Genomic DNA, 13,860 nt, shown 5'->3' with positions numbered 1-13,860 from the left:
AGGGGCACTCGTAAATAGACGACAACTGAACACTCTGACTCTTGCGAAGTCATCCCTGTGTCGCTTCGACGGAACTTGCAAGTGTCGCGATACTACGGATGTAGGAGTTAAAGGGGTCCCCCGTCTGTGGTGCACTGCCAGTTCGCTGTTGGCAGCACTCCTAGCTTGGCCGCGGCGATGAACCGTCGGCAACACGCCGTGGATATGGCGACAGTCAGCATATGCCGTCCGAGCCTGGGCTTCCTAGACCTCCCCCCAGAAGTCCGCGTCGAGATCTATCAGCACTTGTTTCGTTCCGCCGAATTGAGTATCGAGCCAGCTTTCCCGAGCGTCTCACACTGCGGCCTTTCGATCTGTCCATGCCGCTTCCCCTGTGCGCTGATCGACACATGCCGGACGCTTCGGCAGGAAGCCAGATCATACCTGTTCGCATCTACGACGCTGCAGCTCTCCAGTACCTCGCATAAGCTCGACCTCTTACCGGCGGCGTATCTGTCTGCAATTCCGCGGGCGGTCATCATGAATGTCGGGCAGTACCTAAAGCGACCGGTGGATTTCTCCAAATTCTCAGCACTGCGGACACTCGAGCTACAAAACATTGCCGTCTGGTGTCGGTACCATGATGAGGACGAGCTATGCGGCCCGGGTGGCGATGGCATTATGCTCAATCTGGCCATGTTCAATATCCGGCGACACAGCGCTAACCTTGCGGCCCTATGCGCCTCGGCGGATCGATCTTTCAACGTCCTGCTCTGTTGCCGCTTCGTCGTCTCGTCTGTGAACCATGGGACGTTGGTGCGTCACGCACAATTGCTAAGCTGTATCTGCTGACTTGTCCAGGATGCGGTCATCGACATTGATAAGCAGAAGGTGCTGAGCACACGGCGCGGATCTGTCATCAAGGATAGAAATGCCTGGGCTGGTTTCTACTAAGGCTGGGAGCTTTAGGTGTTGGAAGCAACGGTGACAGTCGTTACAACGACCGAATGTCACTTGGTCGACATCGTCACCGCGCACACGTTCCCGGAGACTGTGATGTGATATGGCTTTGGCCGTCGATAGGCAGCTCAGTGAGGAGGCCTCCGGGTACGGTCTCAGGCTGACTGGGTGGTAATATTCGGAAGCAATGGCTAAGGGACGGTTTGGCCTCGGTAGGTCCATGGTACGTTTGAAACGCCCAATGGTGCTACACATGTCCCATATATGGAGTTACGGAAACGAATGTTGGATACATAACTTTCGATACGACGGGATCGCTATCTAGCATTAAATCAGTTCCATGTTAGCGGTGGAGGTTTACTTCCTCGCGTCGACGCGAACGCGTCACAGAGTTGCATTGACGTAATCACAATGCCCCGCCTCTGCTAGACATTTATATTCTGATATCCCATGTGCTTTCTTTCCTTCTCACTAAATGCTGATATCTCTCACTCGAGCTCGATGTATCTCACCAGTGTAGTAGAAGTGTGCATAGACCACCGGTCAAAGCTCCCCTACACCCCACCACAGCTAACAGGCAGGGATCAGGGTGACTTTGGTGTTCTGCCAGGGCGACAACTTGTAAATTCTTAAAACGAGCAATCCTTGGTTTGCATGCGTGAAAGCAACTCAGCTACGACGCAGCCGGGTGTGACGAGTCACATTTGCAGCTGTGTCAGGGACAACCAACCAGTCTTCTGTTACTAGGCAGTCGCCCCGCAACGCTCGCTGGCAGTTGCTGCCCCGCGACCACTAAAAATCGACATCTCAGCACACGACATGTAGTATTAGACATTCGCTTTCGTGCTCTAATTTCTGACGCTTTCATCTACTGGCGAGCGCGATGGACATCTTCATCACCAGCCTGGACTCGAGGCTTAATCGAGAAAGCCTGCATGACTCTCTGAAGCCTTTCTTGCTCAAGTCACAGATCCACATCTTCGATGTCCGCAAGGCTGTGGGAAAGACCTTCGCTACTGTCACGATCGCGGATCTCCAGAAGGCCCAGGCATTTCTCTCCCAGGCTACCGCCAATCCGTCCTTCTTCCGCTCCCCATCGGGTCGGCCAGCTCAATTTCAAATCAGTCGCAAACCGATCGACGAGTTTCGCCTGAAAGTCCTGCGCAAAGAAGAGAAAGACCGCCATAATGTAAAGGCATGGCAGAAGAAGGCGATAGAAGCAGCCGCAACCGAAGCGGGGACCAGAGAGCGAGGGCTTGAATTCTCGACACTGATGTGTGGTCGGTGGGAATCCAAGGGAAAGGCCGTCATGTTCAGGCCATACTTCGAGGCTCATCCGAAAGGTCGACTGACGAGGGACGGGCGTACGCTGGTCCTTCGATTGGAGGAGCTTGCTGGCAATGGCTACGACCTCGTCATCGACCATTCGACAATCGCTTCGCTAGCCGTCAGCCACGAAAAGAGTTTCAGTGTTCTGACAATCACACTGTTCGTCGCCCCACGCATCATCGAGGATAGAATGGCAGCCCCTGACACAGACCCGCTCTCCTACGCCTTCTCGGCGCTACGCATGGGTCCCAGACCAACCACAAAGTTTCGCGTCTGCACTCTTCCCGGCCTAGGCCAGGCAACTTTTGGAAGTTGCTTGACCTACAGCTTGTTCTTTCCCACTGCCACCGTCGGCCTCCACAATCGAATTCAGTCCATGACCTCTCGCAAAATCCCCATAATAGTGAAGTCGGAGGGTGTGTTGCTGCCCCTCGTAGACTATGCGGGTTCTGTCTTGCGGCTGAACGCCCAGCTGGATCACTTGAAGTGCTCATATGCACGACGCTTTCAAATCGAGGGCCTATGGAGGAACGGCCTTCTATCCCCAAGTGAAGTTCTGCAACTCATGCCCGCGATGCTTGAGCTGCAGTCGTGCTCTGGGGAAAGTGCACTTACAAAGGCGTTGCAGAGACTCAACTTGCAGATGTCCTTCCTTGATGCTACTACAGATTCCACCACACGTGGTCTGCAAGAAGCTGCGGACGCTTTGCGACAGCCACCCACTCTGCTGGAGGACGAAGGGATAAGCAGTGCTGCGCGCGATGAAGTATCTATCTACAAGGTCACCGTCACTCCGGTGGGCCATTATCTGTCAGGACCGGAATTGATCGCCGCCAATCGAGTCTTGAGACAATACAGAGAGCACTCCGAGTACTTTTTGCGAGTCTACTTTGCAGATGAGAACGAAGATCGTCTGGAATTCGATCGGGACTACTCTAACGATGAAATTTACCGTGGTCGCTTTCTCAATGTTCTACGAAATGGTCTCGAGATTGGCGGCAGACGCTTCCAGTTTTTGGGGTTCTCTCATTCCTCGCTGAGATCCTCTACCGTCTGGTTCATGGCGCCTTTCGTGTACCAGGGGACGCTACTCTTCGCACGGTCACTCATTGGTAAGCTAGGCGACTTCAGTGGCATACGCTGTCCTGCCAAGTGCGCAGCTAGAATTGGTCAAGCATTCTCAGAGACGACTGCGGCTATTACAGTGGACCAGAATGTCGTATGGCCAATCAAGGATGTAGAGTATTCGAGTTATCGCTTCACCGACGGATGCGGTACCATGTCTAAATCGATCTGGAAGATGCTGAAGGGGAAGTCCAGAGCGCCACAGCCAACGTCGTACCAAATTCGATACCAAGGTATGCGAACCCCCTTTTTTGAACCCGACTAACATCAAGTCAGGAGCGAAAGGAATGCTCACGCTCGATACTCGGCTCGAAGGTCATCTCATCCACCTCCGGGAGTCCATGGTCAAGTTCACTGGTAGCCCATCAAACGAACTAGAGATATGTGGCACAAATGCCCAGCCGCTTCCCTTTAAGCTCAACAGACAGATCATTAAGATTTTAGAAGATCTTAAAGTCCCCGAATCAACCTTTCTCAAACTTCAGGACCAAGATATGGAGCGCCTACGCCTGTCAGCATCATCAAAATCGACCGCTGTTAACTTTGTCATCCATAACCTAAAGGAGAGCAGCAGCGGCTTGCCTAGACTGCTGAAGAACCTCAATCATATTGGAGTCGATGTCACCGAGGATGAATTCCTACGCGATGTGCTCGGAGCGTTGCTCCAAGTCCAGCTGCGGGAAATCAAATATCGCAGCCGTATCCTCGTCCCCGATGCGAAGACGCTTTACGGGATTAGCGACGAGACTGACTGGCTCAAAGAGGGCGAGGTTTTTGTCACCTGGCAGGAAGACGACCGAGCAAGACACGTATGCCTTAATGGAAGAGTTGCCGTTACGAGATCGCCTGCTCTACACCCCGGAGACGTCCAAGTCGTTCAAGCAGTTGCGCCTCCGAAGGACTCTGCTCTCTGGAATCTGAGGAACTGCATCGCCTTTTCCCAGAAAGGCACACGTGATCTTCCAAGCATGCTCAGTGGCGGTGATCTCGATGGTGACCTTTACAACATCATCTATGATGATGCTCTGCTTCCGACGTTGAGCTCCAAGCCCGCCGCGTATATTTCGCCTCCAGCTTTGGACATCGGCCGTCCAGTTACTGCTGAAGACATGACGGCATTCTTCGTCGATTTCATGCAGAATGATCAGGTTGGCAGAATAGCAACACTCCATCAAGTACTTGCTGATTGCGAACCTACTGGCACCTTTTCTCAGAGTTGTCTCGCGTTGGCGGAATTGCACTCAACTGCGGTTGACTTCTCAAAGAGTGGCATCAAGGTCGACGTCTCCAAGATTCCCCGAGCGCCGCGAGAGCGACCCGACTTCATGTGCCCAAGCGCAAGTGCCAAAGTTGTAAAAGGCATCCAAAGAGCACAGAACGACAGTCCTCCGGATGGCAAGCACAAATATAGTTACTCCAAGTCTGAGCGGGTTTCTTGGAAAGCTTTATCGAGCGGTCAACGAGGACATCTTCTTCGAGGATCTTGAGGACGACACCTCGTCGCTTTCCAGTAAGGGGCCTTCCGGTAGCGTGCTGAGAGACATTCTTGGATGGGTACAGTCTCACGTCGATAGCGATCGACTCAAGGAGCATCGAGGAATGGCAAGAGATGTGAGAGAGTACTACGAAGCAGAAGTCATGGACATCATGTCGAGCTATTCCATACGACGGCACGACCAACTGACGGAAAAGGAGGTCTTCATCGGTACGATACTCGGACGATCCGGCGCGGCGAGCAGACTTCAACGCGAGCAGTCGGACTACATGAAGAACCACTTCAACCGCAGTCTTCGTGAGATCAAAGACTGGATGGTCAGACAGTTCCCCGAAGATGACGGTGGTTACGAATTCATGGGTCTCGCCGCCGCCTGCTTGTATGTAGCTGTCGAAGAGGAGAGTAGAGTCGATGCTTCTCTCAAGAGTTTTGGGTGGTTTGCCGCGGGTTTGTGTGTTCCGGACCTCGTCAAGGAGCAGGAAGGTAGTGTCTTCAGCCTCTGATTGTGGTGCCGCATCGAATCGTGTGGGTGAGAGAGAGAGATCGAGCCTGATAACCCGCCGAAAGCAACATCAGTGAGTCGGGACGGTGGAGAGTTGTGACTCGGTGGTCGAACCCTCTCTACAGATGTACGCGGACATTACCGTGTGAAGGCGAAGTATGTGAGAGCAGATGAGATTTGATCGAGGTGGCGTAGAACACAGATCAAGAGATAGATGTCGTGTGGCTTACTACCGATCATGGTGCGTGAGGTACAGCGCAGGCCCAAACAAGCGCTCGCATATTTTTTGAGACAAAAGCCTACCACCCATGATTGTACGAAGAACCAGGTCAGGCCAACCAGATATCCTGCAGGGGCTTTGTCTTGTGCTCCATCGCCGACGGCCACATTTCCCCAGACATGATTCCAGTGACGTGAGCGTCTCCCACGACCCTGAAGATGGGCTCGTGCAAGATGGGCTCGTGGACGGTCACTCCATCCTCGGAAAGGAGCACGCTTCTTCGCAGTGTCACGGGAAGCGTGCATCCTTCCAACAGGCAGATCTCGTCCTCCACTTCGGCCCGCGGGTGCGCCCAACCGAGCAAGAACCGTGGTGGTATCGGTTCGCCAAGGTCTCTGGTACGGCGGACGGCGGCTTGTTGGACGGCGACCTGCATCAACGGCATCTCGTCGGCCAGGGCCTGGAGGATTGCCGCCTCCAGTCTCCGACTGCGTGCTTGCTTCGGTAGGATGCGTCCCGTGCCATCGTTGCGGATCATGCGGTCCGCGCCTCGCTTGAGGTAGTCGAGCGACTTCCTCCCCTTCGGCGCGGAAAAGTCGCTCGGTCCCTCGGCTTCGACCATGGATGTCCAGTCGGTGAATGCCCGGTCGCCATTTGACCAGTGCTGGAGAGTTTGTCCGCGAAACCGGGCGTCGCGCAGCTTCGGAAGACGTAGACGCGCCATGGGGCTCCGGTTGCCGATGCGTTGGAGCGCCTTCTCTTCGAAGACGTGTTTCCACTCGTTCATGCTGTCGTCCACCGGGTCCCGCTCCTTGTAATTCATCATGGTGTCGAACACGGTGGATGTGACGTCGTTGTGTTGAATTTCCGCCGTGAGACGTTTGTCCAATCTTGACCAGAGGGACTGCTTGCCTGGTGGGAGTTTGCCTTCGAGCCAGATGATTTTGCCAACCACACGGCGGCGCACGCGGAGCAGTCTTCCCGAGGTGTCCATGTCGGCGTAGGTCCATGTGGACGAGCCAGATGCTTTCCAGCGGCGGTCCTGCTTGTGTGGTTTCTGCCGTCGGTCCTGACCGGTCAAGTAGGATATCATTCGGTGGTTGAAGGGATTTCCCCCTATGATGCGCCAGTCTGGCGCCCAGGACGGTAAGCTGAATACGGGGTTATCATTCTTCATTTGCATACAGATGACATCCAGCGATCCAGACGATCTAATGTGGTGGGTAGTCATGCTCTGCAGGAGATTCTCGACTTTGGTTTCGTAGTCGATGTGGGGTACGAATCGCCGGCGATTGAAGCATATTCCGGTCAAGGAATAGACTCCGTCTAGGATATTGCCACAGCGTGTGTAGTAACAGGCTCTGAGGGCTTCGAGCAGGTGGATAGGCTCACCAGGCTTCCAGCGCGACTTAAGGGAGTCCAGCCTGAGAACCTGGGTGTGGTACAGAGACCAACCGACTTCCGCACCATCATCCGTAAGTCGCTTCAGATCCTTGAGAATCTCGATGAACATGTGATAGTCAAGGGTGTCATGTGCCGCACCATACCTGCAGCTCGCGAGCCACTGTCAACTCTTGAATGATCCAAGCGCTAGAAGCTCTGTCAGTCTGGTCCTACGTTGAGTTGTCGGTTTGGGTCACATACCGGCGCCAGTATGGGCGCTCGACCACGTGCTTCTTAGCGACCAGAAGTTGGTGAGCCTTGGTGTTGAGGTTTTGAGATAGAGTGTCCAGTCTGGTCTCCATCGCTTGCGGTACCAGCTTCTTCCAGAGTTGCGCAAAAGGTAGCTTTTGCTCAGCGTTTTTCACAAGTCGGTGGACTCCTTTCAGTACGAAACCAGCATTTTTATCATTAATTGCCCAACTTGATAGCAGATCGAATAGACAGGAATCAGTAGCACCATTGTCCATTCGATAAGCGTCAATTGCGTTCATTTCCGCCATGACTGCATCGCTGTAAGGATCTGAAGGACCGAGCCAAACTATCACTTCGCGAGCAGTGCTGTAGATGGTGTGCATATGCGCCACCTGCTGTGATTTCTCCTCAATATTCGATTGATTAATGCAGAGGGCGTCGGCCCACACTGTTTTGTGCTTCTGTCGAAGCGAAAGAAGTGCATGGAAAAGATTTTCCGTGACGACAACCGCATGATCGTTCACGATGAGGGATTTGCTGCCCGTTCCCCAGGTGTACGATAGGGCGACGAAAGGTGTGGCGTTGCCGAGCTTGCTGAGGTCAGTGACTTTCAACGTGCACACGAGTTCATCTCCTTCTCCGCCGATGTACAGGAGCCTAACTTGTGTTCGCTGGTTATTGAAAGCCGAATTTCCATACACGATAGTGTGCCAGGTCGAAGCCGGAGTTGCGATTGCCTCCCTGTCGCAGTGCGGTTGTCCTTATTGGTCATACTGGTCGTTATCGTAGGGTTTCTGCAGCTCAGCATTCGTTGGAAAGTTCCAGGCTTGCCGCATGGCAGGTCCTCCGTACGATTTGGACCATTCTCGCGCATAGTAGCCAAGGAAAAGGAGCGATCCTGCTCCCACGACGGCGATGGTCCCCATGTCCCGCCCCAGGTGAAGGCTCGAACGAAAGCGAAAAGCTGTTGAGAAGCTCAGTAAGGGTAACACAGACTATAAATTCGCATGCGTCCGCTTGCTGATGAAGTAGATCGAAATGATAGAGTCAGGCCGGGAAGAATTGGGCGGCGCATGCGTAGTTATCTCTGCTGGCCGTGGTCTGGACCAGGCTGTGACTGCCCTCAGCACTTTGGACTGCATTAGAGAAGTGGTACTAACACGTATAAGGCCAGTATCGATCGTGTTCATGCAAGATTAGGGAGTACACGGCCCCGAATCTGGCATCCGCCTCGGATTGCAGTCCCGCGGACCCCAGAGGCAATCCAGTTGCGCTCTTGTTTGCACGTACACGCACCTGCCTTATAGTGAAAAGCACCAGGTCTCGGAGCAAACTTGGTACTAGTAGTGTCTCAACCAACCCTGTGTCGGGCTCGAATCGGAGACATGAGTTGGTTCGCTTCGAAGCAGACTCATATGGGGAATTTTCTGTGGTCATCAGGCTGAATATCTAGAACGATGTACTTTAGGACTTCTGGGGTGGAGTCCCTGTGAGCGGAGAACCCTATCCTAGGACAGGTGGCTGACATCTAGAACGATCCCAACGACAAGCGCGAGCGAACTTCAGTACACTCAGGTGCACGCCCGCAGTCATCGCTACTCTTGACCCACCTGCCTGTCAAAGCAGGAGATGAATTTACCGACTTTGATCAATCAGTCTTCCAACCCACTCGCTCTAGCAAGTAGATGGAGCAAGCCTTCTATGACTGCGGGCGTGCACCCCTGGGTGTCGTAGTCTTTTGGGACTTTGGGGGCGGAGTTTCTACGATCGGAGAGCTCTATAGGACAGCCGTGGCATACTGAGAAACTTCCGCGAGTAACGAACTACTCCGGCCTAAACAGCTTTTTGAGGCTCAACGCCATCGTGAAGGCACTCATGTCTGGTAACGAATATAAAGACTCGGGAGAAGTCGAGATTCGCTTGCATATTATTGATGGCATTGATCAATGACATGAGAGTGTGAACGAGTTTTTGCATCAGAGTCTTGTATAGGAATCGGCCATAATATGGATGTACGTCTAGCAAGCGACGCTTCATACATAGCATGCGCCCCCCCAGGATGTTAATATATACCCTAAATAAGGCGGAGGTTAAGGATTTAGCATTCACGGCAAGTCTCATCAGAGTTACGGAGCGGGGGCCGGCGACCGGCGCAAGCCACGCTTCAGAAAAGCCTGGGGCCCAAGAAAATGAAGAAATGTCCCTGAGGGCATGATGAATGACAAGAGGTAGAAATGCGTATATGGTATTGAAGCCATGAAACATGAAACATTGCAGAAGATGTGGCGGGAAAGACGCAAAACGACGTCACAAGCGCAAGACACGCCCATTCGCCTATTGGGGGACGTTGTCCTGCGGAATGACATCACTCTCCCTCCTCCGCTTTCATGTCTGGGCCGGTTGTCGATCATGCACCGCTCGGGCGGAGACCAAAAAGCAGGTTTTGGAGCTTGTGTCGTGCTGATAATGCTTCCAATGATTGGGTAGGGAGGTTCTGGTTGAGGCTGTGCTTCGAAGTTCACGCGAACAAAGCGCGCCCCGGGCGATGTGGGTGAGATGAGCCGAGATTTGATGGCCGCGACGGTGTGTGTGTCGGTGGTGATGACGTCCTTTTTGCTCAGTTGTGCTTATCGAGAAAACTGGTGTTTGATGCATGGTTTTGCGGTAAGCAGGCTGGGGAGAGGGTGGGTGATGTTGGTGGGGTGTGCTAGTATAATACCCACCGAGCCCACGCTGTCCTACCTACACTCTGTTTTGTATATACCCAACACAATCTTCGATATTATCCAAGTCAAAGCCAATATCTACCATTAGTCCTTCTTCTCTCACAGTCCGCCATCTCCACCCACAGAACGCCAACAAAAAATGAACTCCCTCCGCTCCGGCAAGAACTGGGTCTCCAGCAAGGTGCAGGGCCACTCTGCTCAGGCACAGAAGGAGACGAACAAAGCGTATGTGTTCCCCTGCTAGTATATCGCTTGCTGCCCCAGCGAAACCCCCTTTCCCGTATACGTATCCACCATCCTGCTGCCCCGCTCCGCCATGGGACTTCCTGTGACAATAACCCCAGCTAACAGGCCATGCAGCATCGCAAAGGACCCCAACGTGCGCACCAGTGAGCGTGTGCGGGCCGCAGGCAACGCTGTAGCCAACTCCATCGATGAGCACAGCCATAAGCGAAATGCGGATGTGAACAAACACACCGCCAAACACAATTACTAGGGGCCGAGCGCCGAGTCCCGAGCGCGTCCGGTCCAGGGACGACGTGACTGGCATTCTGAAAAATGAGAGAGAGAGCCTTTGTGGTAGCGGTGATGACGGATACAGTGATCGTTGTCGTATGATGATGATGGTTCGCAGTGGGTCGATCGATACCTTGTATTAGTATACGAATTTCCTTCTCTGGAGCGATTAGCGGAAGTAGCTAAGCGGGATGTGAGATTTGGGATGTGGATGTGTTTTTAGGTTTGTGAGAGTCAATGAGAAGTTGTCAAAGTCATGAATGACACATTTGTAAAGCCTGTCTGTCCCCATAGGGGTTTCGTCTCTAATTGCAAAATGTTATGTGCTTCGATCCGTGGACGCAGGGGAGATGCTGGCGACGTTGCCGCGTCTGCTGGGCCTGGTGAAACAATACTCATGACAGGCTTGGTTAGGTTCTCTGCGACTAATGTGTTGCTGGCAAGTCATTAACGTTGCGTTTCTGGTTGGGCTGAGTAGGGAGACTGTTTGGCGGTTGGAGATTTCGTGGTCAAGGGCGATCTTCAATGGATGGATGCGAGAGTTGTCCGAGTATGTGTGATTCTTTGTATTCCCAGCGCCTCGTTAGTTTATCGATGCATATGTACAAACCGCGACCCACTGCAGTCCACCGTCTGCCTCAAATTTGGCAGGATGATATACCTGCTGGCCCGTAACGCACCGGGTTGTCTCCCTGACTCGCGTGATACGCACGGTTACTTCGTCTTGATGTGCTTCAAAGGACCGCTCTCGTGCACGAAATTGTTCCTAAAGCACAGTTAACATCCATCGGGGAAAGGATGCGGTTAGCGGGCAATTCGGATCGTGGGCAGTCCGACGATCCAGACCAGCGCTCGAGCACCAGGTCAGGAGGGTCTGAGACACCCGCGGTATCCTCGAAAGGGTCCAAATATTGGACAGGGAATGAAACTTACTGCCAAAAAGTTAGTATACCTTCAAGCAGACCTGGGCTGGAACTAAATCCGAAGATCTTCCAGTTGTTCCTGTACAAGTACATTCAAGATATCGATACTTACCGCATAAGCCTTGACGGCGATCCGTCGAGCCTGTGGCTCCTGCACATAATACTCGTAGCCCTGTTTCTGGGCGAACCGTACCGCGTCCTCTTTAGTCTTGAAATTCAGCTTGGTGCCCTGCATGAAGTCGCCCGATGACTGCCAGCCCATGAGCGGATTTTCCCATCGGTGACCTTTGGGTAGTGGGTCCCAGTCCATGCGCCATGATTGCGAGGTCCAATTGCCGGATTGTGTGGCTCCCTTGGTGGGCTTAAAGATTCTGTCAAACCCGCATTAGGCAGACGCTTCCGGCAGCTTCTTTAGTATACATACCGGACTGTTCTGGCTTGCAGATCGACAGGCGCCCCGGACAAGACAGCCGCCGGGGTGATCCCGCCAGGCTCGCTGCCATTCATGACGCGCCGGGGAACGGGGGAGAAGGTCGAGGTCCCGTGGTCGACTGTAGCGCCGTAGTCTGGCTGGTTGAGGTCATGGCGCTGTGAGATCAAATCTTCTGGCTGTTTCTCGGCCACCACCATTGAGGCTTGGTCTTCAGTCGTCTGCATGGCTTCGGCATCGGGGATGGCTTTGGGATCAGGTTCGCCGAGTCGGGTGTGCGCGGTCGCGGATAGGTAACGGGAGGACTGCTGTGGCCACACCCGTGCTCGCGAGAGCTGAAGAGCTCGTGAAGTCCGTACGAAAGACATGGCGGATGTGATTGCTCTCGGAGCGAGCTTCGAAGTGTGAAGTGTTGGAGTTGGAGCTTGAGGCCGCGGCGGAATGCCAAGGTGCTTGCTCAAATATGGGTTAGCGTATACCTGGACCGTCGTGACAGCGAGCTCTCTTTCCCCTCAATTCCTACATTCGACGACATTCAGTACCAAAGAGCACTCTGGTAGTCGATGGTTACAAGGGTGAGCAAACGTGAGAGCCTATCTCCTACGAACCAGCTCCGGGGTTTCATACATAACACCCAACGAAGCTTGATGAAAGCACCTCCATATGACTGCATTCTGACCGATCTGACATGTACGACCACCACAAAAGCTTTTGCACCTACATAATGCACAGCTCCCCGCGAACGACCTTTGAAGACAACATTGAACGAAACCGCCACCCGCCACACTAGATTCAAATGTCACCATACTGGCCCTTGGCCGTGTCACTGATTTTCATACCATCTGGTACCGGCCGTTTCATATCGCCTCGAGTGGCCCGGTTATTCAGACAACTGGCAGATGCTGTTGCGACGATGTACTTGCTGGGACAGTCCCGTATCTGCCTATTCGCGCACCTTGATGCTTTGTGCAATTATTGTTAGCTAACGATAGAATCTATGTATGATGTTGGTCTGGTCCATCTATCTGTTATTCTACCAAAGGCACAGCTTAGACAAGCCTGCCAGTGCTGCGACCTTGGGAGCGCCTCTATGATTCCCCTCTCTGGTGCTGTCGCGAGATACATTGTTCGCCAGAGGCAGCCACGATCATGATTGTTCGGTCTCCGAAGCCACTTCCCGGAGTTCGGCCTCGATGGCCTTACTGTTGCACCGCTCTAATGCTGGGTCCTCATGTGGGAAGCGCTTCTGGAAACCGCACACCGTCTCGCACTCTGACGAGAATGCAGTCCACATGCCAGCGCCGGGTCGGCCATTCCTTGTGTACCGCATTCGGTCCGATCATCTTGTTACGACGCAAAGGTCCCACGGTGAGCGGAAGCGCATTCCAGTAGGATGAGGTCCGTGCAAGGATATAGAATGCTTCGAGGTTCAATAGTTCCCTATTGGCAAAATAATCTGTTAGTGTGAGCAGCCAACACTGTTGTCCTGAAACGCAGGACAAGGTGCATGTAGAGCGACCACCTTCAATCGGGCTCCTTCCGGATCTCGAACGCAACAGTTTGCGTCCCTCGGTCTACGAAGACATTACCATGCGGGTTGAAAGCCCCGCCGTCAATACATAAAAATGCCGTAACAAGTCTCCCCTTTGGCATGGCACGCGTCAGACTACTGTTCTCGAAGAGTCATAGCCAAGGATCTGAACATCTAGCCGATTTTACGATCGTGGCAGTGATAACGATATGTGAAAGAAATGGATGGAGCTTTGACATGTTGGGTCGGTACCTCGGAAGCAAGAGCCGTTGACCGCAAGGAAGATTGTAGCTCATTGAGTCGCCTGCACGCCTGCACCATCCACAAATACGGACCCAGACTCTCCTTCAGCCAGTCATGTTCGTAGGACTTTCGCTCCGTGCCCTCAATCGTCACTTTTGGGGAATGGCTCCAACTCGGTGGATTTGCACTTCCTTCCAACCGCCATCGATGGCTTGTGAACATAGAACTCGCAACCGTGATTGCTGG

General features: G+C 53.3%; 5 protein-coding genes across 5 annotated transcripts; 3 read left to right on the top strand and 2 right to left on the bottom strand.

Annotated features, from left to right (window-relative positions):
* Window positions 1-519: 519 nt before the first annotated feature.
* Window positions 520-933, top strand: HMPREF1541_09819 (uncharacterized protein; the record flags this gene model as incomplete). The annotated part of the gene is made up of 2 exons (XM_008714492.1): window positions 520-795; window positions 841-933. The coding sequence occupies 2 exons, from the start codon at window positions 520-522 to the stop codon at window positions 931-933; spliced, it is 369 nt and encodes a 122-aa protein (XP_008712714.1).
* An 889-nt stretch (window positions 934-1,822) lies between these two features.
* On the top strand, window positions 1,823-5,391 carry HMPREF1541_09818 (uncharacterized protein; the record flags this gene model as incomplete). The annotated part of the gene is made up of 3 exons (XM_008714491.1): window positions 1,823-3,626; window positions 3,670-4,776; window positions 4,805-5,391. 3 exons carry the CDS (start codon window positions 1,823-1,825, stop codon window positions 5,389-5,391), a joined length of 3,498 nt encoding a protein of 1,165 aa, XP_008712713.1.
* Window positions 5,392-5,719: 328 nt separating this feature from the next.
* HMPREF1541_09817 (uncharacterized protein) lies at window positions 5,720-8,081 on the bottom strand (the record flags this gene model as incomplete). Its single annotated transcript, XM_008714490.1, has 4 exons — window positions 5,720-7,111; window positions 7,158-7,200; window positions 7,255-7,986; window positions 8,020-8,081. The coding sequence occupies 4 exons, from the start codon at window positions 8,079-8,081 to the stop codon at window positions 5,720-5,722; spliced, it is 2,229 nt and encodes a 742-aa protein (XP_008712712.1).
* Window positions 8,082-10,110: 2,029 nt separating this feature from the next.
* HMPREF1541_09816 (uncharacterized protein) lies at window positions 10,111-10,467 on the top strand (the record flags this gene model as incomplete). Its single annotated transcript, XM_008714489.1, has 2 exons — window positions 10,111-10,196; window positions 10,332-10,467. 2 exons carry the CDS (start codon window positions 10,111-10,113, stop codon window positions 10,465-10,467), a joined length of 222 nt encoding a protein of 73 aa, XP_008712711.1.
* Window positions 10,468-11,462: 995 nt separating this feature from the next.
* HMPREF1541_09815 (uncharacterized protein) lies at window positions 11,463-12,208 on the bottom strand (the record flags this gene model as incomplete). The annotated part of the gene is made up of 2 exons (XM_008714488.1): window positions 11,463-11,781; window positions 11,835-12,208. The coding sequence occupies 2 exons, from the start codon at window positions 12,206-12,208 to the stop codon at window positions 11,463-11,465; spliced, it is 693 nt and encodes a 230-aa protein (XP_008712710.1).
* Window positions 12,209-13,860: the final 1,652 nt, after the last annotated feature.

This window comes from Cyphellophora europaea (assembly GCF_000365145.1).
Source record: "Cyphellophora europaea CBS 101466 unplaced genomic scaffold supercont1.11, whole genome shotgun sequence".
In the NCBI taxonomy this organism is placed as follows: Eukaryota; Fungi; Ascomycota; class Eurotiomycetes; order Chaetothyriales; family Cyphellophoraceae; genus Cyphellophora; species Cyphellophora europaea.
The sequence above is the reverse complement of the archived record's forward strand: the minus strand, read 5'-3'. Positions and strand labels throughout refer to the sequence as shown.